This window comes from Podarcis gaigeae (genome assembly GCF_964106915.1).
Source record: "Podarcis gaigeae genome assembly, chromosome: 2".
NCBI lineage: Eukaryota > Metazoa > Chordata > Lepidosauria > Squamata > Lacertidae > Podarcis > Podarcis gaigeae.
Window position 1 is genome coordinate 43,790,338 of NC_139679.1, and position 23,002 is coordinate 43,813,339.

At 47.7% G+C, this 23,002-nt stretch overlaps 1 protein-coding gene across 4 annotated transcripts in view; it reads left to right on the forward strand.

Moving 5' to 3' along the window:
* The first annotated feature begins 17,398 nt into the window (after positions 1 to 17,398).
* Positions 17,399 to 23,002, forward strand: part of CAMSAP3 (calmodulin regulated spectrin associated protein family member 3) — a 45,321-nt gene continuing 39,717 nt past the window's right edge. Inside the window, exon 1 of one of the 4 annotated variants that reach the window (XM_083726015.1) lies at positions 17,399 to 17,762. In XM_083726015.1, the coding sequence (XP_083582141.1) occupies positions 17,615 to 17,762 (148 nt within the window). In that variant the 5' untranslated portion in view covers positions 17,399 to 17,614. The remainder of the gene's footprint in view (positions 17,763 to 23,002) is intronic. The other 3 variants (XM_083726016.1, XM_083726017.1, XM_083726018.1) reach the window with 3 other exon arrangements.

The following is a 23,002-nucleotide window of genomic DNA, read 5'->3' on the forward strand; positions in this document are numbered from 1 at the left end:
CTGGAATAAGAGCCTTCTGTTGATGCCCTCAGAAGACTGTTCTCAAGCCTAAATGCCCTGGAGAGGGGGAAAGGGGAAGCTATTGGCAGGATGGGGAGATCCCTGGGTCAGCAGTTCCCTACTCTAGCTCTGCATTGCCTTGAAATCAGAGGTGTGTGTCTTTGTGTGTCAAAATCTATTCACTGGGCTCTGTTCTACTAGCTAGAGAGAGTACCTGCAGCCCTCAACTAGACTTTCCCATCCCTATGCTTTCCCTGCTCACAGAGCTTTAATTGGACATGTCTGGGCCACTTAATCCTCTTACTTTCTAGACCAGGGCGTGCACATCACATGGTTGGTACAAAGTCTCTGGGGAATGTGAACCCCATGCCAGGGGATTAACCTTTTCTGGCCCCAGCAGATTGCATGCCTCCAGGGGACTCCATGTGCAAATTCAGAAGGGCAAGGTAATGCAAAGCCCTCTCTTCCTCCTAGAATTGGCTGAGCCCAGTGGGGTGGATGGGCAGACCTAAGTTAGGGTCCTGGGACAGATGCCAATCACAACTTTGCAACCATATAATGCCAGCATGCCCCCCTCCATATGGTAATGCTGCTGCGGCTGTAGCAGCTAAGGACTGAGCAGGCACAATGAAGGATGCTTTTAAAATTATTTTTTGAGTGTTTGCATTGCAGGTCATCTAAGGATGCTGGATGGGGCCATGCCTCTGCAGTACCACCCTATTGGACAGCAGTGACATACCTCCAGAATCTGGCTGTTGGGAGGTGCAGAAGGAGAAGGAGCAGGCAGGAGGCCCCCAGGAGACAGGTTTCAGGAATCAAGCCAAGGGTGTGCCAACATGCATATCTGGGATGGGATAAATGCCAGAAGCCAGGACCTGCTGGGGCCTGCATTGCTCTGGCGCCTGCACTAGGGATGTGCCTGAAAGTGCCAGGGTGGAGTCAGACCGCACGTGTTGGCAAGTGTGCCATGTGGTAAAAAGCATTCCTGATCACAGCAGTGTTGCCAGGAGCCTTCATTTTAAGGGGTGCATTTCTTCAGAATCTCCATTGAGCTCATGTGGCAGAGACCCAGGGCAGCAGAGCTGCGCACTGAGCCCCATTTCCCGACTCAGGAAATAGCTTTGCATGTGGATCAGGGCCCTTCTCCAGAGCATGTTGTGTAAGACAGGATTGGAACATGTGCAAAGCAACAGTGGGCTTCCTAATGGACACGTCGGTCAACTGAAAACACATTTAGGCTGTGGTTTCTCTTTGCTGGCACCTAGCTGGCTGAACTTTGTCTAGATTTCAAGTCAGTTTTCAAAATTCTGCTCAGGTGTGCTCTAGAACGCAGGTAGACAATGTAGTCCCCCCAATACCCATTCAACTCTCATCAGCCCCAACCAATGCAGCCAGTAGTCAGGGATAGTGGGAGCTGCACTCCATAAACATCTTCCAGGCTACACTGCTAGACTCTACCCCGAGTCTAAAGGAAGCTGGAAAAACAACAACTGTGCTTGTGAGCCGTCTATTTATGTGGGAGGTTAATACCAGAGAAGGGGATTTGTGTGTGACCATGATAATTAGAAAAAAATATTTCGTGTTTTACTGAATGCACAAAAGGGAATCAGCTATGAATCAGAGTGGGGAGAAGAAGGAGGAACTGGTATATGCTCAATCCTTCTTCCCTCCTCTCCTACACACAGTCAGTTCATGGATGGAACATTGGGGGGGGGGGGAGAGGTTGTCCCTGGAGCAGCTTCTGCCCAACATGTCTCCTACAGACATTAGGAAGCAAGGAAGAGAAAAACCCAAAGAGGAGGGGATCCCACCCTGTCCCATTTCTGAATATGCAGAAATGGAAGGAAGAAGATTATCCAGAGTTTGTGATGTCAATCAATCAATATCACAGGTGCAGGTTTGTAAAAAGGAGGAGGAGAAGAAGAAGAAGTTAGGGTAGTGTATGTTAACAGCTTTCCATTCTTCATACCACTTAGGGTTGAGTTAGAGAAATCTATTTCTTCCCTCATAACAATCTGATTTAGAACACCTTTAGTATTAAAGCTTTCAAGAAACAAAACATTTTCTTCTGTTTGAAATTTCTCTTGGGAAGGCTGACCAGGAAACTGGGAAATTTCCCAGAACAAATGAGGACACTGAAAAATGACTAGAAAGATGGAAAAGTTGAAGGAGAGAGAGAAGGGGAGAGGGAAAGTTTTTTGCTGTCTCCATGATGGCAAATAAATCCACATATTGAGAGAGGGAACATACTCCCACTGATCACTCCCCCCAATTGGAGATTTGTACTTTTCTTAAACGGGAACTTAATCACATTAAACAAATGTAGGTCATGTTCATCTCAGACTAGTTCTGGGCTCAGTGGGTCAGTGGAACTCAAGCCAGACAAGAGTGACATATTCACTAAAATAATTTTAATCAGCTTAAAATCAGCTTTTTAAAAAAATCAGCACTGGGTGGGTGGTATCCCAGAAGACAGAACAAGTTTAAAAGATGGAACCAAGTTGACTTTTATTTATTTTTTAAGAAACACAAAGGGATCAGTTAATGTCATTGTTTATTGGGAGGCTGGTTCCATCCTGCCCCTGCATCTTTTATTTCCTACACTGGAGTTTTACCTGTGCTTATTTCAGGACACTTTAGCCCTGGGATTCTTTCCCTTCTTCTTTTGAAAGAAATACCGTAAGATGGTACAAGAAATGGTTAACTGCAGCTGAAGCTGTAAGGCGCTAGTGTGCTTCTCTTCTCCTGAAATGAGTGCAGACCAAGTTCAGGACCAACATGGCTTGTGATGAGGAGTCACCCTGAACAGGCCCATACAGTCATCAAAACAGCCCCTGCACAGATGGATCCTTTTAAGACCCTATGTTTCAAGCAAGAACTGTTGCGCTGTCGCTTTTCTGCTTGAACTGCTCAGACAGCGTTGACCTTCTCTGTCTTTATTCATGTGCTAAGCAGGGCTATGCATTAAACATGAATTAAGACACTTCTCTGTCCTCGAGTCCAGAACACAAGGAAAACAGCAGCGCAGCTAGGCTTTCCACGCCGCCTGCAAATACCACGCCCAGCCAAAGATCTCGCCCACCCATCCTCTCCTCTTCCTGCCACCCCTTTTCAATCAGCTGTGAGAGGCACATCTGTTTGCTATTCCCTAGCCATGCAGGCCCTCAGCTGCTCCCACAGAAATGTAATTTGGGTGTGTTGCATTAATGATACATACGGTTGTAAGAGTGTCCTGGGAAGTCGTCATAGCAGAGATGCATGATGGTTGGCAGATGTGCTGAACTGGAGGGAAAGCACTGGGAGTGTGTGCAAGAAATGGAAACCTCCTTTCTTAGCTGAGCTATGGAAACCGCCGCTGCATTTCAGCTTCTGCGGGAAGCTTGGTTTAAGGGGCTGCGGCTTGTGGAAAAGTCTGGACACAGATGCATGTGGTCATTTTGTCAATGAATGCCCCCCCCCCCGTTAACCTTCCTTTTCATAGCATATATTCATTAATACACACCCTTTCAATTTATTTTTAAACATTGTTTATGTGTTTGTTACTATGTGGCATCAGCTTCTTCCCAACCTCCAGCGTAAGCTAAATAAGTCTCTCTCTCGCTCACACTCAAGCGCTGCACATCATGCAAGCCAATTTTGTGTCTCTTAGTCCTTCCTTCTAAGCTGGCCTGAGTGAGCTCTGCTTGCGCCTTCTCTTTAGGCATCAGAAAAGCAACATCAAGCCTTCTAAGCAACAAGCAATTGCTCTTGATCTGCAGCCAGCACTGTTTCGTCTCCTTTGTAACAGCAGAGAGAAAGCTCCAAGAGGCAAGCCCCTTCCATTGGGGATCTGTCCAAAATATGATGTGTTCCTTGGAGCCATGAATACAACTAGTTTGAGACCACCAAACCATTGCACCAACCAGCTTCAAAGAAGGATTTTTTTTAAAAAAAAGTTTCAAAGCAACAATTGTTTGGGGAGTATCTTTTTACCCTACTTGTTTATGCTTCCTCTTTCCTGGGCCATTTTTTTAAACTATGAATTTTGGTTATACATTTCAATAGTTTTACAATCATTTTAACATTTCAAAACTCGACTTCCTTTCTCCTCTTTCTGTGGCTCCTTTTTTTATATATTTCCTGCATATTCTACAGTAACTTACTATTTTATTCATCTACTTTAAATATAATGAAACTGCAGGTTATCGCAGTAGTACCTTGGTTTAAGAACAGTCCTGTTTAAGAACAATTCTGTTTACGAACTCCACAAAACTGGAAGTAGTGTCCCGGTTTGAGAACTTTACCTCGGTCTAAGAACAAAATCCAAACGGTGGAAGGGCACTGGCAGCAAAAGACCTCATTAGGGAAAGCGCACCTTGGTTTAAGAACGGTTTTGGTTTAAGAACAGACTTGCGGAACATATTAAGTTCGTAAACCGAGGTACCACTGTACAATAATCCTGCCATTATGCCGTACTGTTTCTCTCTTCTATCCCAGCCCTCCAATGTAAAACACAGTTTCTTTCCTACCCAAGTCTACCTACAGGATGGGAGGCACCCCAGCTTAGAGGGTCATCCATCAGGAATGTCCAGGCTTGCAACGTGACTCTCCCACCCCACCCCTGGAACAAAAGAAGAAACCTCTTTGCACCTCAACAACAAAGTGCCTGTTAGGATAACTTGTCTCCGATGACGTGCACTCTAGCCCATGAAAGTTTTATGACATAATAAATTTGTTAGGGTTATGCAAAATGCGTTGCTCATAAAGGCTTTTCGAAATATTTCAAGCACCAACTTAGGCCTCTCCCAAGGTTCCGTTAGCAGAACACAAAGGGAGTACATTTTGGGCAGCTCCTCTTCCTTCGTTTCATCTGCTCCTGGGGGATGGGGAGATCCCTGAGCAGATTCAGGGGAAGCACAGGGACTATAGGGTGGGGTGGGGGTGGATTGCTGCAACCATTGGACGCAACAGTAGGCTGCAATTCACTTGGAAGAAATCAGCCTTGCACTATATTGAATATTTCATCAGGGCCAGCTTTAAAATTTTCCAGACAGAATAGGGTTGCTATACGTCCGGGAAATCCCTGACATGTCCTATGGGGGGATTTTTACAATTGTAAGCAAATGTCCGGGTTTGAGGGGGGTTCAGGATTGGGCTCTGGTGCAGGCAGCTCTGGCTCTGTTTCAGGCTCAGTGGTAGCCCCCCAAAAAGCTCAACAACCTCTGGATATAAGGCAACCCTAAGATAGAGCAATCCCCTCGCACCCCCACCAATGCATGTTTCTGGGGGGTTTCCCAACCCACCCAGAGCCAATTTCAGAGGGCGTGTAAGGCACAGGAGGAGGAAGGGGCGGGAAAACATTGCACCAGGGCTTCTGCTGACAAGACTCTTTAGGCTGCTTACACATCTTACATTTAAAGCACATTCTGCTCCCCAGAGAATCCTAGGAACTGTAGTTTAAGGATGCTGGGAATTGTAGCTCTGTGAGCAGTAAACTACAGGTCCACAGATGTGTGTGTGTGTGTGTGTGTGTGTAATGTGCTTTAACTCTTGAATGTGTACACAGCTTTTGTTTGTTTTGCAACTGTTCTGTCTAGTTACAGTTCACAACTTGCCTCTGCCCAGAGCAGAATGCACCAGGTGGAGGGCTGTTTTGCCTAGGCACCCATCATCATGCCACCCACACTGGAGGCCTGTGTTCTGTTTCTAACTGTTATCTTGCCTTGCCTAGGTATTAATTCATTTGCAAAATGAGCTCGTAGCCACTTAACGCTCCTTCGACTTGCAGAACAAGACCTTAATCAGAACTTTATAGGCAGGTAAATCACAAAGCAACTGTGAACATTATGAAAACTGCTCTGGTGAGTTGCACAAACAAGTAGACCAGCACAGAGTTTCAGTCTTGGCAAGGAATATGCTACCATGGAGAACTTCTCTTTAAACTCAGGCGCCTTGGAAGCCCTGGATAAATCTCATAGGAAGTGTTTCCTTGCATGATCTAAAGGCAAAACTTTGTCCCTAAAGATTGTTAGGGCCTTCCAGGTTTTAAATCCAGCAAATGTGCAAAAGTTGTTGCTCATTTCTTGTGTGGGATCTAGCCTTTCCCTAATAGGGGGACTTCTGCTTGGAGTGGAGAGAGTATAATGTGTTCTTAGCTTGCAAAGCACAACACACTATCTCTGGAAAAATATTATTCTTCCTCCTATTCTGGGCCACATGGTGGTCAAATATCGGCAGTCCGTCTATAAGCAGGGACAAAGTGCTTCTCCACACATCGCCCTGAGACTAGTCAACTTCCAGGTGAATCCTGTCATCGCAAGTAGAGAGACACTCCCTATCTCATATCACTGGAGTGATTTTCATCATCCAGACTTTAAGAATAGGAACACCCCTCCTTAAGCAAGGCTACCACCCATCCCATCCATTTTGTGTGGAATGCATATCATGTTACTGCTTTTGAAATGTGACTTGCAGGACTATGTTGCAAAACCCAGAATGCAGATGGGGCGTATTTTGGACTGACTCTGTCTGGATCAGCCTAAGCAGATCGAAAACAGTTGAATCCTATACTGTCATGGTGCTGAGTGGTTAGGGAGCTGCTCTGTGGTGTTGGCATCACAGTTTCAAGGTCCTGGGAGCTCCCTGTCTTTCACCCCCAACATGGCTTTTTAGGGTGTGTGTATGTAAAGATCATGCATACAAAAGGTAAGTGGGGCCATGTTACTGCCTTCCTCTTGTTGAGGCTTGAGCTCCTCTCTCCTGCTTCCCAACCTCCTTCCCTATGGAGTGAGCCCTTGGAGGTGGCCACCACCAATGTGTCTCTGTGGCTACCTTTATTGCATGTCTTGGCCACTCCCTACATCTGCTTTGCAAGAGGCTGCTTCCCTCCCTGGGTGATCCTCAGATTATTGTCCCAGAAGGGCCGTGTGTGCTCTTTGCAGCTGTGCTGTGGGAGTCATCCTCCTATCCTCCATGTGTGTGTGTGTGTGTGTGTGTGTGTGTGCATGCGTTGTGCTCCAAAATGTTGACTGTGAGGACCATAAGGAGATTTACACTCCTGGCTGCAGGATGTCTGGGACTGGCCACAACAGGGGCACTGCTGGGTCAGCCCCAGTACTATATGGATTGGGGGCACACTGGCATTGCTGTCTGTGTTGTGATGCAGGGAGCACATCCTTGTGAGCTCATTGGCTCCTTCCATGTTTGGGTGGCATGTGAACGTCGCCATTTGACTTTGCCCCCAAATCAGTGGGTTGTGTTTCCAGGGCTGCTGGGGTGTGTGTGTGTGTCATTTTTTAACCCTACCATGGGATTTCACGTGTGTTTGCTTTCCCTTCCCCTCCTAAGCTGAACATGTACAGAGCTCAGTAGCCATTCTGCCGTCATTTCAGTGGAACCTCTCTTCCCCCCACTGGCACAAGTTTCCTCTGTCATACAGGTCTCTAATACTCCCCACACTCTGGGTTGGACAAATTCCCATGCCAAACCACATTTGCTCACCTCTCCCCAAACAAACTATCCATTGTTCACCCTCTTATTCCCTTTTGCATGAAATGTTTTGGTTCAATGCTGCAGATGAGTGTGTGTGTCTGTTGTGTGTGTGTATGTGTATATGTATGCAAACACATGCACAGCTACACAGACAAATTGATGGAATGGAAGATGGAGTCTGGAACTGCCATTTAACAAGTTGGCTCTTCTCTGAGCCACAGACTTTTAAGTGCATCAGAATCTCACTCAGGTTAGGATATGACAAGCCTTATTTACTTTCTGTCTGCACGACTACACTGGCTCTTTATAGATCTCTCAGTAGTAACTGATTAGGGTAGATGCACACCATACATTTAAAGAACATTTATTGCACCTTTAAAGCTCACAGCTCTCTCCAAAGAATATTGGGAACTGTAGTTTGTTAAGGGTGCCAGGATTATTTGGGAGAGTTCATGCTCTTTAAATATGCATTGAATGTGATTTAAATGTAGGGTGTGGATCTGCCCTCAATGTTGCATTTGTTCTTATACTTCCTGCTGGTGATGGCTCTCCTACCATTGCTTGTTTGAGGGAGAAAGAAATTAAAGGGAAAGCAGGCTTTGACAGCTTCTTTCCTGCTGGGTGGCTGGTTCCTTGTGCAGCTTGAATGGGAGGGTATCTCAGCCTTGAGGCTGGTCTTGAGCAGGTGGGTTTCATGACCCACAGCAATGGGGATGCAAAGTTACCCAGAGTTGGTCATGCTACTGGTACCAAGGCCATCTTAGGAGAAAGAGAAGAGAGAGAGAAGAGAAAAGATTGGTGTGAGAAGAAAGACAAGGAGGAGGGGAAAGAGCATGATCCAATGGAGGTTTACTCAGAAGTCATGTTGAGTTCAAGGTGACTTACTCCCATACAGGTGTGTGTAGGGTGCCAACCTTGGATAATGATAAAAATAATAAATAATGTCATCAGTTTGTGTCTTGTTGCATATGGGTGCTTAATTCTGGTATTCACTCTCCACTCTTACATTGAAAAGTTCATAGCAGGCTAATCATGTTGTTGTTGTTAATAATAATGATAATAATGATAATAATAATAATAAGTATAATAGAATAATTCTTTCAAAGTGCCCAAAGCCCTTCATATGAAATATCTAGTTGTCCACCTTACAGAACAACCTTGTAAGATAAGTCTGAATTATTATCCCTTAATATTGCAGAAATGAGGACCATGAGACAGTGCCTAGATGAGCAGGGTATAAATAATAAATTATTATTATTATTTTGACAGAGGTAAGATCTGAACCAGGGACTTCCTGATCCACAACTCAATTTATTACCTGCTACACTATACCAGCTCTTGTGTGGTTCCTAGGCAATATCTTGTTGAGGTGATTTATGAAGCCAGACTTCTTTATCTTCAACAGTAGACCTACCTCATGCACTTTTCAGACCAGATCTTGGACCTCAGAATGTTAAAGGTCTACCTCTGCTCTTGCATCCAAGAGGCAAGAAGTTCAAGCAACTCAGTTACTTCCTGCTGTTGACCTCAGTTGCAAGTTGAGTCTGAAGCAGGAAATAAATAATCAGTGCTGGATAAAGCAGAATTAGCCAAACTCATCAGCGAAATATTGATCATAGGGGAAATTTAGGTCAGGCAATGGTGGGACTCGTGGGAGGCATTTCAGTGGCTACTAAAGCACTTCAATTGTGATAAATCAACAGTACAGGCACACACTGCCATTCAAAAAAACTGCCGTGGGGAAGGAAAGAGCTGGAGTTGTACTAGAAATTACAGGGGGGAAAACATTTCCCTCTCTTCCTCTGTTCTGTCACCCTTGAGCTAAAAGAGCATTCTTTCCATTCTTTAAGGTGTAACTGCTGTGCAGCTGCTGAGCTATAACTAATGGCACAATGTAATGATTTCAGATGGGCAGACCTTGGCATGTTGTACTTGCTTCTGCAAACAGCTAGCCGTCTTTCATGAGCAGATATTGGGATAAACAGCTTCATGTCTGAGCTGGTATGAAGTAAGACAGTCAGGTAGTTCAGTCCCCAGGGGGCACTATTCTCTCAGGTTCCACTGAGTTCAGTCCGGCTTTCCCCCAGGTAAGCATGGGCAGAATTGTAGCCAATGTGGGAAGAATCCAGAGGACTTTAGCAACAATAGCATTGGTTGAGATTATGCTGAGGTGGCCCTGAGATGGGGTGGTAGCACAGAGACTTGCTGGGGATGTCGGCTAGATTTGGGGGTGGGTAAGTCAGGGACCTGGCATTCCTTGTCCTTAGAAACTGCATCCAAATCTCCTTCAGTTCTCATTTGCTTAGTGAGGGAAAATTTGTGAAAAACAATTGCTTTCAAAGGGAGTGCTGGAACTATGATGACACAGAAGCAAAAATACTAATTCTAATGATACTAATAATAAAGTTTCTGCATTCAAATAGCGTAATCACTAACCTTTTTCCTACCAAGGCCTTAGCAAAGCATGGAAGATGGCTTTCTCTGTTTACTGGAGGAATGGTGACTTATCCTAAAGTTTGTAAATGCACCTGTGAGAGAGACCCTGGAAACCAGACTCAGTCACTCTGGAGAGCTCTGGAGTTTGCTTTGACTGCCTTCACACAATGATTAACAGTGGGGAGCTTTGCAACTGCATTCCCTTACTGAAGTAATGCCAGACTTTGCCCTGCATATGAGGGCCTCTGCTTTTCGGATTCAACCTGTGGAGTACATGAGGCTGTTGCCAAAGGAAGCAGAACATCTGGGTTCACGTATCTACAATGTCAAACCCATGAAATAGGGGTAGCATCGTTCTTCGTGTTAGTGGCTGGGCCTTCAAAGAGCTATGGGATCAAACCTATGTAAAGCCTATAGAAATAAATTTAAAACAGGAACTAAACTAAATCCTGGCCTATATTCTCAGCCCTTGGCAAATGGAGCATAATCTAATTGGTTGACGCAAGGTGGACAAGTCCTTGAGTTGTTTGATTCCTGGCTCAGCTTCTGTATCTTATCTGAATTGGATTTTTCAGACTGATGCAACTATACAGTTTCCCTGCTCTCTTATCAATGGTGTTATCCCGTGAAACGGACTGGCAGTAGATCCAGGCTCCAAGTTCTAGTATATTAAGACCGGGGGGTGGGGGTGGGGGGTGGGATGTGTGTCGAGGAATACAAGGAGAGGCAATGAGGAAGGTCTACTGTCGTATCAAGGGAAGTAATAGTGCCACTGTATTCTGCTCTGGTCAGACCTCACCTGGAGTACTGTGTCCAGTTCTGGGCACCACAGTTCAAGAAGGACACTGACAAACTGGAACGTGTCCAGAGGAGGGCAACCAAAATGGTCAAAGGCCTGGAAACGATGCCTTATGAGGAACGGCTAAGGGAGCTGGGCATGTTTAGCCTGGAGAAGAGGAGGTTAAGGGGTGATATGATAGCCATGTTCAAATATATAAAAGGATGTCACATAGAGGAGGGAGAAAGGTTGTTTTCTGCTGCTCCAGAGAAGCGGACACGGAGCAATGGATCCAAACTACAGTGGTGCCTCGCAAGACGAAATTAATTCGTTCCGCAAGTTTTTTCGTCTTGCGAAGCACGGTTTCCCATAGGAATGCATTGAAAATCAATCAATGCGTTCCTAAGGAAACCGTCTTCAGTCCAGGTCCGGGGACAATCTGTCCCCCCACCTCTTCTGAAGGCTGGGGGGGGGGACAAGGGCTTTTCTTCCCACCCCCAGCATTTTAAAAAACCCCGGGACAGCAGAGGACTTCTCCGCTGTCCCGGGGTTTTTAAAAATGCTGGTGGGCGGCAGCGCTGCTGCCCACCAGCATTTTAAGATCGCCCCGGACAGCGGACTTCTCCGCTGTCCCGGGGCGATTTTAAAGCCCCCGGGAAGGCAGGCGGGGGGGGGAGCAAAGACTTTCGCCCCCCGCCAGCCTTCAGAAGATTCCTGTACCAACAGGAATTGTCCTGAACCTCTTCTGAAGGCCGGCGGGGGGCAAAAGTCTTTGCTCCCCCCTGCCTGCCTTCCCGGGAGAGCGGAGAAATGCAGCACCTTTCTCCACTTTCCCGGACGGCTTTTGAAGGCAGGCGGGTGGGAGCAAAGACCTTCGCCCCCCGCCGGCCTTCAGAAGAGGTCCAGGACCTCTTCTGAAGGCCGGTGGGGGGCGAAAGTCTTTGCTCCCCCCCTGCCTTCAAAAGCCGTCCGGGATAGCGGGAAGCGCTTCCCTGCTATCCCGGACCGCTTTTAAAATGCTGGCAGTGGGGAGCAAAGCCTTTCGGCCCCTGCCGGCCTTCCTGGACCTCTTCTGAAGGCCGGAGGGGGGGGAAAGGCTTTGGTCCCCACCGCCAGCATTTAAAAGAGGTCCCCGGAGATTTCCCTATGGGCTTTCTTCTTGCGAAGCAAGCCCATAGGGAAATTCGTCTTGCGAAGCGCCTCAAAAAACGGAAAACCCTTTCGTCTAGCGGGTTTTTCGTCTTGCGAGGCATTCGTCTTGCGGGGCACCACTGTACAAGAAAGAAGATTCCACCTAAACATTAGGAAGAACTTCCTGACAGTAAGAGCTGTTCGACAGAGGATGCTGTATTAGATGGAATCTTGTTCTCCGGTAGGGAATTTTTTTGGCATGTATCAGGTGTGGGGAACCTTTGGACCACCAGATATTGCTGAACTGCAACTCCCACCATCTCTGGCCAGTGACCATGCTTGCTAAGGCTGATGGGAATTGTAGTTCAGCAATGTCTAAAAGGCCAATCATTCTGCACTCCTTGTGTATATATATATATATATGCTTTCGTAGATTTTCACGGGTACAGGAATGCAGGTTTTGGTGTCCTCGGGAAGACACCCGAGGACACCAAAACCTGCATATATATATATATATATATATATATATATATATATATATATGAAATCTTCTCCATTGCAGCAGTCTATCTGAGCAGGTAATTTATTATTCACGCAAGAGCTCACAATCCATCTATTTGAAAATTCAGTGAAACTAACCTAGCCTCTTTTTTAAAGGATTTTATTTAAAGTGTTGGAAGTCTCTGTTAGAAACCATGCATTATCCCATTATTTTCTGGGATCAAACTGAGGCTTCATCCAGGCAAGATGGAGGTTCTGCTGCTTGAAAAAATGGTTCACCCAAGAATAGCAGATTTGCAGTTTGGGGGTGCTTTTAAGAGTTGGCTTTGCTTCTACATACAGTAAATAAGTAGAATGCTTGTGCACACTTTATTCTAGTGCACCAACTTGCTATAGTTCTGCATGCTTTTGTTACATCCAGGTTAGGCTACTGTAATATGGTCAATGGGAAGCTGCCTGAAACTGCCTGAACTGAAAACCGTTCAGAAATTTCCAGCGGTGTAGAAGTCTGTTTTTGTGATCGTATCAGAATTGTACCAACAGGAATTGTCTCTCAGTTGGCATCTGGGCTGAATTCAAAGCACTAAATCTCAAATGATTTGGGACCTCAGAACTGAACGGCAATTGAGGTTCTACAGAGGAAGTGAAAGGTGAGATATTGTAATGAGTAAAATGTAAAATCCTTGGCCTAAGACAAAGGTGGGGAACATGAGGCCTTTCAGAAGTTGGTGGATTGCCAGCTCCCATCAGCCCCAGACAGCGCAGCTAATAGCCAAGGGAATGATGGGAGTTTGAGTCCAGCAACATTTTTTTGGGGGGGGGGGCTCACATGTTCAACGGATTTACCCCAAATGGGAGTTATGGGATTATGGTTTAAATCTCACCTGGTATCATGGCTGTCTGATGCCAACTAAAAGTATATCAGAAGACTGCTACATATGCTACATTAAATGTTTCTGTATAGGAAAATATGACACATTATTGCTTGTACTGATTGCATGTATTTCTAGGTACTGGTGGAGAAATTGGCACCAAAGGCATTAATTTAGTGTGCATGCAGCAAAATGCACACGATGGTACATGCGGATGGCATTTTATTTCCTATGTAAAAAAAAAAAGCGTAAAATTGTAAGTCATTGAAAATTTGGGCTTACCTCCATCCACCACATCCATCATCATCTGTGCCAGGGCTCAGCCCTGGAACAAGTGAGGGAGAGGCAATATTGATCAGTACCTCTGAGCCTGGGTAGAGTAGTCAAATGGCCACTACTTAACCCTACACACCTGGAACTAGGAAGAAGCACGTCTAAGCACATCTGTGTAACTCTGCTGGGGACCGTGATAGACCACAACTAACTAGACGGTTTAGGGATGCATTGATGCATCCAGTGCTGCTGAAATGTCCTTATAAGCAACTGCTCAGTTTATTAGAAAATGTGTGATATTCTTTTGCTGTAGCATAGTGGAAGAAATTGCTATCAGAGGGTATAGTGAAAGAGCTTTGAACATGTGCATGTAACATTTTCAGGTCTGATTTACCTGCTTGAGTGTATGTGTAGATCAGAGCTTTCCAAACTGTGTGTCATGACACGTTTGTGTGTAGGTGTGCCGCGCAAATGCTCCCCTCACACCTCCCTGGTCTGGAAAGGAGTTAATTCAACCTCTGGTTTGCTAGTAAAACTGAATTACTGTGTCCCAAAATGATGCATGTCTAAAAAGTGTGTCACCAACATGTAAAGTTTGGAAAGCTCTGCTGTAGATAGATCTTAGCTTGTGTATTCATTATCTTGCGCCACATCACACATCTAAATAAAGGCACACCTCCTCCACTCCTCCTTCCTCTCCACCATCTTGCCTGGAGCTCAGTGGGGCCTAGCAACCCACCCTGATTATTGCAGGATAACAGTGATCAACTACTCAATGTTTAAAATGTTTTCTGAATGAGAAATGCACTTTGAGAACTACCACAATCCTTTTGGGTAGTGTTTCATTTTTGTTTGGGACTGAGGGTATGTTTTCCAGATGTCTTTATTTTATAGGATATTCCAGATGTTAGAATTCTAATGCTCCAAAGTGCAATCCATTCAACGTTCTGTGTATTACCATGGAAATGATACCCAATACCATCAGATCAGCTCTACTGGGACACAGAGAACAGGCACATAGGGTTAACCCACGGAGTCTTGTTTCTTTCATTATTTGATCCTTGAATCTCTGAGTATTAACTCAGATTTTGCCCCATAGAACTAGTTACTTTGTTAAAATTAGTATTATGAAAATATCAGTGGCGTAGCGTGGGTTGTCAGCACCCGGGGCAAGGCAAGTAATTTGCACCCCCTAACCCGTGGATTTGCGCCCCCTAACCCTAACCCCCAGATGTTGCGCCCGGTGCGGCCGGCCCCCCCTGCACCCCCCACGCTACGCCACTGGAAAATATTGGATTTTAGGGGGGAAAGCCTTATTTTAAATGAAGGTCAATTGGATCTTGGTAGCACATCTGACCCTATATTTACTTAGAAATAAGCTCAAATTGCGCCAGAACTTGGATTGCATGCAGTAGAACAACCCTCTTAGACTGAAGCCAGCTGGTTGAGAGACCACTTTTAGGCCAGGGATGAGGCATTTTGGCCTTCCAGGTGTAACCAGGCTACAACTCCCAGCATCCCTGATGGTTGGCTATGCTGGCTGGTGTTGATGGGAGTTGTGGTCCAACAACATCTAGGGGGTCACGGGTTCTCTACCGCTGCCCATGCATCCTGCTTAGAGCTCCCTCTTCAAAGACACAGAAGGCTGAAATGTGAGGGTGATCTGGCTGCGACATCTGTCACCCCATTGATTTGACTGAACTGGCTGGCTAGGCGGGTGTCCCCTCCCTCCCTCACATGTGCTTCCCTCCCAAAGCTGCGTGCTCGGTGGAAGAGGATGACCATCCCAGATAGAAGGATTATACCGTTCTTTGGTCAAGCGTACAGTATACGATAGCTGTGCTCCCCTGCAGAGAACCTCCAAACAAGACCATGTCCCCTTTTGAGATGGATCCACTATTAAGAGCTAAAGAGCTGAACTAGACCAGAGCAAGGGTCCGTTTGGCCCAGTATCCTGTTTCCAACAGTGGCCAGTTAGTGAGATGCTTCTAGGAAGCAGGGCAATCAAGTTAGTGGTTCTTCTTCACTGTTTGCTTTCCTTGCACCTAAGCACTAAGAGGCATATTGTGCCTGAAGGTCGAGGTTCAATTTAGGTGGCAGAGCTAATAGCTGATTTTAGGCTAATCCTTCTCCACGAGTTGGTCTACTCCTTTTCCAAAGTCACCTAAGTGCTAGACAAGTTGTGATGGTAGCAGATTCCATGTGTAGAATGAGGATTGCCACCAACTCCCTATAAATCCTGGGGCAGACTGGGTGATTTCAAGTATAGCATTGGTGGGAAAACAGGAACTAAACCCAGCCATATCCCACTCACCCTTAAAAAAATGTTTCTTCTGTTCAAGCAACCTCAGCCAGGAGAAAACTAAATGGGGCACAGAGAAGATGAGGGGTCTGCTCCTTTTTCTGCATAGCTGTCAACTTTCAGATTTGAAAATAAGGTATCAGCAGCCTCGAAAATAAGGGATCACCAGCCTCGCCTGTCCCGGGGACAGTCTACGGGATATCTAACAATCCGGGATAGCAGCGGGAAACGGCGCTGGAATAAGGGAATTTCCCATAAAAAAAGGGAAGGTTGACAGCTATATTTTTGCTGTGCTTTACATCTCCTCCCTCTTCAGAGGAATCCGTAAGATACAGACAGAGTCCTGCAGTCAGCATCATGTCTGGCTGCAACCAAAAGCAGTGGCCTGCCATCACGAGAACATTCATGCTGAATCAGGCCGAGGGCTTATTTAGTATAGCGTCCCATTGTCATTGTGGCCAACCTGGTTCCTGTGGCAAACCATTGCAAGAAGAACTTGAAGCATATCAGCACTCTCTCCACTTTTTTAAAAAAGTTTTTATTAGAGGTTTTCTTGGGTTACGAAAGTATTTACAGTGTCTGTTTTTCATCCATAGAATCTGTTCTACAGATCAGTTATATTTTATGTGAGACACTAATGTTATAGGCACTCTTCCCCATTTGTGATCACCAACAAATGGTATTCTGAGGCATCCTGCCTCTGACAAGAGGAGGGAGGACATTCTAGTGAGTCGCCATTGGCAGTGTTATCCTCAATGAATTTCTAGTGTGCCTTTAAAGCCATCTTTGGGGAGTCAATTCCAAAAAATTTATTTATCTGAATCTACTCCCAGTTTCATTGGGTAACCCAAGTTCTAGTCTTAAGAGGAAAAAGAAAAAATTATTTCCTCCATTTATAATTTTATACACTTTTATCATTTCCCCCTTCTTCTAAACCAAAGCACTCCAAAACGTTTAGCCTTTCCTTGGAGTGAATGTGCTCCAACGCACTTGGGTGAACCATCTTCTAAATTATTATTTTAAAAACATCCTTGTTGGGAAGGGCGGGAGAGAACCAGAACTGGGCTTAAGTTAATTCCGGGCAGGGGACAGCAAGAAGAATTTGCAGAGCCGGACACGCACCACGTACTACTTGAATAAATGAGAATTTGCGGGAAGGGGCCAGCGCGGGAGGCTACCTCACTTTCCCCGCGCCCCGTGGGAGGGTCATGCCTGCCTCCCAACATGGTGGAGGTGTGCATGGGAAGGAGGGTGGGCGCGGGCACGCGCTCTCGCTTGCTCCAGCCGAGGCTGCGGCTCCTTTGTGTCTCTCCCTCTCCCGGAGAAAAGGGCTGGGGCGCTCGCTTGCAGCCTAGGCAAAGAGGAAGCGTTATGCCAGGAGGAACGGGTTGGGGGGAGAGAGGGAGGGAGCAGGAGGAATCCCAGCCTCCTCTTTGCCGCGTGTGTTTGTAAGTAAGATCAATGGAGCTGCAGGCTCCCCCCACCAGCGCCAGGCGGCCTGCTTACTGCAAGGCGCGCACGCGCCTCACCCACCCCGGGCTGCAGCTCCATTCCACCCAACCCTCTTACACCGCCTCCTCCTCCTCCTCTCCCCCCCCCACCGCGCACCCGGGGCAATTACCTGTCTGCAAGCCCCGCCCCCGCGCTGATTGACGGCCCGGATCACGTGGGGGAGGGAAGAGGAGCAGGAGGAGGAGGAGGACGCCGGGGCGGGCGCTCGCACCTGGAGCTGGAGGGGAGGGAAAACCGGACGGGGATGCGCTCGGCTGGGGCCGCCGCTACCGCCACCAGCTCGTTCTTCGCCGCTGCCGCCGCAGGCCGAACCCAGCTCCTGCGCCCGGTGGAGGGGCCATGGTGGCTGCTGCCCCTGCTGCAGCCGCGGCCATGAGGAAAAGCTTCCTGGTGCCCGAGATCAAGCCCTTGGATCAGTATGACTTCCCTCGGGCGCGCAGCGCCGCCAGCCTGGCCTGGGTGCTCGCCAAGGGCTACGGGGGTGCAGGTACGGAGGGAGCCCCGCGCGGGGAGGGGAGCGGGCAGTCGGTCGGAGGGGTCGGGGTTTCTTTCCCTTCCTGATCTCCCTTCCGAGGAGGAGGGGCGGGATCTCCAGTGGCTGCGTGTGAGTTAAGGAGAGAGGAAGCCGTGATTCCCGTCCCCCCCGCCCGCCCGCCTTCCGCCCGATCTCGCCGTCCCTGGCGGGCTCCTGGGTTTGTGTTTCTTCTGCCTGCTCCTCCCCGGCTAGGATAATATGTCCGCCTCCCCATCGCGCTCGGCTCCGTGGGATGCCCTACCTGCTATAGCACCCGGGGATGGGTGGGATGGGGTGGGCTCCCTTGGCAACCAGCCCTGCTGCTTCCATCCCACCCTTTCAGCGCTAACAATGGGCTCCGCTCGGTCGCCGCCTTCTCGACTAGATAGCCCGGGTGCGGCTGAGGTGGAGGCGAGGGGGGGGGGCGGCGGCTCGAATCTGTTCCTTTCTTCCTGGCGAGGGTCGCCTAATGTCTCTCCCCACGCAGGTGCCGGGCTTCCCCAGGTGTGGATGGAGCTATGATTAGGAGAGGGGAATTGGCGTCTGGGCTGGGAGGGCGCCTTTTTTGTAGGTCGAAGTGGGGCGTGTGAGGGGAGGGGGAGGCTGCCATGATAGCGGAGGGGTGGGTAGGTGGTTCTGCCATGTCTGCTGCAGCTCCTTTGCTAAGAGCAGCCCTGGGTAAGCCTCAGCCCCCCCCCCCTTCACTAAGCTCAATTCCTGCCTGGCTTTTTGTGTTGCCTTTTGTTAACAGTGTTGGCAGCACCTGCATGACTAGCATACTGTTAGGTGAGATCAGAGCCCAAACATGCTCTCTTCCCTGGGGTCCAGCTGGTCTGCGGAGCCTGAGGGTGTCAGTGCCGCCCCACCCTGCTTAGTGACAGCATTCACTGGCAGAAGCCGAGAGCAGGGCGCTGCTGTTGGTGTTTACCTTTGCTAAGTGGCATTATTTTGTGGCGTTAAATTCCTCCAGGGGAAGCCCTGCCAATGGGTGCCACCAGCACGGCCCCAGCTGTGGAGCTGTATTCTGAGGCTAAGCTGTGGCAGCTGGAAGGCAGGGGGGAGAGAGAGAGATGGGAGGCAACTAGTGAGGCTTCTGGGCTTGTAGTTGATCCTCTGGTTTTGCCATCTCGGTAAGGACTACTCAAGGACCACTTTGCATCCTTAGCTTGGTCCTCTTCAGCTCCTTAGCAATGCTGGGCCCAGGACTCTGCTCCCTTCCTTGGCAACCCTGGGCTCTCCCCGCTGTTCCCTTTGTCTCTGCCAGGCCTGGAATTAATGTTCTGTGAGGATTTGCAGATTGGCGTTGCTTTCATGCATGATGGAGGAGGAGGAGGGGAGGGGGGAGCAGACAATCCCTAGTGGGGGATTGACCTTCTTGCTGTTGCTTCATAGAAGTGTGTGCTCTTTGTCGCTGCTCTGGTGCCCCTGCTAACCCAGATCCCTCTCCTGGCTTCACCCTCCCTGCTGCCAAAAGGGTGGTGGGCCAGCCTGTGCGCTTTGTGTTCATTGAGAAGCCATGCTTCCTTCGCGTTGCTTCACAACTGTCAGACTTGTAAGGATTTGCAGAGTAGGGGGGAAGCGTTCTATGGATGAAGTAGCCTAAGCACGACTTACATGGCAAGGTGGAGGTGTGGGTAAGTGAGATGGCCCTTGATAGTGGCTTCTAAAAGTATAAGGAGCTCCATGTTGCTGGCATACCTGTAGCCAGGAGGCTACCAGCTAGTGTGTGACAGGCCTTCCTCATTGTGTATGGGCTGCTATGAGGAGGGGAGGAGAGGATGACGACAACGGGTGTTCCTCTGAGGCTGTTGACCTGAAAGTAACATAATAGGGTTTGAAGCCTGCTGGTCCACAGCCAGCTCCGGAGCTGGGAGCAACAGGAATGGCTTGCAAGGTTGTGTGACAATGAATAACTAGAGTCTCTCCGTCCCTCCCTCCCTCCCGCAACTGAGGGCCTTTCTGCCCAGAAGCTGTTTTCTTCTTAAAGACTAAATGTACCCGCTTCTGGGCTGAAGTGGGAACCACCATTCCGTGAAGCAACAGGAGGACATTGAATTGCTGTGCTTGGTGGATGTTGAAGTGCTGTGTGTGTGTTTCTGTGTGTGTATTCACAGGGGTGTATTTGGATGACCAGTTCTCTCATTTGGAGTTAGTGTAAATATAGGATCTGGTCAAGCCCAAGCGAGAACAGGTTCCCCTTGTCCCTGCCCTTCCTTGTCACCCCAATGACACACCAAACAGTACACTTTGGTGGTGGAAAGGAGAGAGCCTTGTCATTTGCCTTGGATGGAGGCCAGGGCGATCAGCCTTGCTCCGCCAGTGCTGGGTTCAAAGTCTAGTGAAGTGTGTCGAGAATGTGCTTGCTAGGGTTTGCCATAGTTTTCCGAAGAGAGCCTGAAAACCCCTTCGGCCTGCAAGGCAAGCCTTTATGGAAGCGGCACCTGCTTGCCTCACATCAGAATATGCACATGGCACTGCTAGCATCTGCTCCTGAAATAAGCTACTGGTCATGGTGGGAGTCATCAGTCGGCCTCAAGCCAGGGATATTGTGCTACTGCTATATGATCTAAAGGCACAGTGTGGGGGCTGTAGAAAGTTAATGTGAAATGGCAAAGAAATACATGGAAGTGGCTTTTTCAAGTTTTACACGGCTAAATTTTAAGTAATTTCAGTATGCATTTGAAAATAAAGATCTGCAAGTGAAACTGAGTGCCAGCTTGCTTTACTAGACACACGCTGCCTGCACTTATTTCTTCACCAATAAGTAAAAGAGCCAGATGCTTTTAATTTACTGAAAGCCAAATGAGGAAGGGACTTGGAATTCCCTCAGCCCAACCTGCAGCTACAGGGCCTGTGATCCAATGCTACGTATTACTCAGCTGATACATCCGGCAACTGGTCCCTTTCCCATAACTGGGTCAGGAACTGGCTAACCTCTGTCAGGTGTCCTGATTGGCATTGCTGTGTTTGTTGCACACCCAAAGCAGTTGCTAGTAATTATGTGCAATGTTGTAGCACCCTGAGGTTAATTCCCTATATTACCTGTGATCCCTTTTGTGTTTGTCCACAAACTGGGGTAATCCCCACCCTCAAGGGTTTGTAGCAAGGGGTGGGGCAGGAAATGGAGGAGGAGTGGGAGTGACCAGAGTGAGGCTCACCAGCTGAGATAGGTGTACACACACAAATGGCGCTGTGGTCTAGACCACTGAGCTTCTTGGGCTTGCCGATCAGAAGGTCTGCGGTTCGAATCCCCGTGACGGGGTGAGCTCCCGTTGTTCTGTCCCAGCTTCTGCCAACCTAACAGTTCAAAAGCATGCCAGTGCAAGTAGATAAATGGGTACCACTGTGGCGGGAAGGTAAGCAGCATTTCCATGTGCTCTGGCACTTGTCATGGTCCTCCGTGCGCCAGAAGCGGTTTAGTCATGCTGGCGATATGACACAGAAAGCTGTCTGTGGACAAACACCAGCTCCCTTGGCCTGAAAAGTGAGATGAGCGCCACACCCCATGGTCACCTTTGACTGGACTTGACTGTCCAGGGGTCCTTTACCTTACCTTTACACACCTATTGCTTGGCTAGTGGGATGGGTCATAGCTCAGTGACAGAAGCATCTGCTTTGCATGTAAAAGATCCTGTGTTCAATCCCTGGTATATCAATGTAGGACTGGGAGAGATTGCTGCCCAAAGTTCTGGAGAGCTGCTGCCATTCAGTGTAGAGAATACTGAGCTAGATGGACCAATGGTCTGACTCAGTATAAGGCACATTTCTATGTTCCTGGTAATCCAGTTAGGAGGACTGAGCCCTGCTCTCCCATTAACCGCTGATTCAGTTTCACTTGCTGTTCTGTAGGTTAAACAGGTGTGGCTGTCTGGATATTGACTCCTATTTCACCTTCACCCAGTGGCAAGTTCTTCCTCCACCAAAGACACCAAGAATAAAGCAAAATCTCAACTCATGAGCAGCTTATCCTTGCATTGCTCCCTCAGCCAAACTGTACCCTGGTCTGTAGTGCAGGCATGCGAAATGAAATGTTGCCCCTTCCCCCCAAATGGTGATTTATATACAAATAAAACCTTCTAGTTTCACCCAGTCCTGAGCCATAGTGGATGCTTTTTGCACTTTAGCAAAACTACCAGGAGTCTTCTTGAAACCACAGAATGGAAGGCCTAAAATGTGATACACAAAGCCCAGTATGGGAGAAGAAAAAATATTTAAGGCAGCGGGATGGAAGATGCATGGGTACAGCAGTGCTCTGTACTTCAATGTCCCAGGTACATGAATGCTTTCTGCCCCCCTAGAAAGGCACCTGAGGCTTGGATCATCTAGTTTAACTCAGTCCCTGCCTGGTGCTAGTCAGACAAGATGTTTCAGAGACCAGCCTGGACAGCTTGCTCTGCTGTCCATTGTTCTGTAAATCCATTTTGCGGCAACTGGGACCCATGTCTATTTATCATTCCTGGTTCTGGTGAATGGTGGCTGTACCTATTCTTCGGGTTGTTCTCAACGTTTTATTCCTAGTATACAGCATTTGGGACTGCAGAGCTCTTGAGTTCAAGGCCCTGCTTGGCTTTGGGAAAATCATCATCATCTATCAGCCTAACAAACCTGATTCAGTTATGGTGAGGATAAAATGGGTGAACCCATGAACACTGCTTTGTGCTTCTTTTGGAGACACGGCTTAGAAATGCAGATAAGTAAGTGGCATATAGATGTCTTATACCATTCACCCCCAAACTTGGCCCTCCAGCTGTTTTGGGACTACAACTCCCATCATCCCTTCCTAACAGGACCAGTGGTCAGGGATGATGGGAATTGTAGTCCCAAAACAGCTGGAGGGCTGAGTTTGGGAATGCCTGTCTAATATTAACAAAGGACAGGATAAAAACCTTCCTTTTCCACCTATAAAATGATTGTCGTCTTTAGCCTTTCTATATATATTATTTTGCTAGCCCTTCAAAACATTCCTCTGAATCTTGCCCTTGTGTTCCTAGAAGGTAATCTCTAAGTAGAATCTTTTACTACTTCTTTGTGGTTTGCTTCAGTGAGTGAAGCTTTGTTTTTTAAAACAACACCTCATTGCCAATTCCTATTTAGTTGATTCAAAAGTCTAAGTCCTCCTTTTGATTCTTTGAGTGCCTTGCTTGTTCCTTGATTTTGTAAAGCTACTTTGGAGCTGCGTGCAATTACTAGAGGCCCTGGATGGGGGCGGTGCC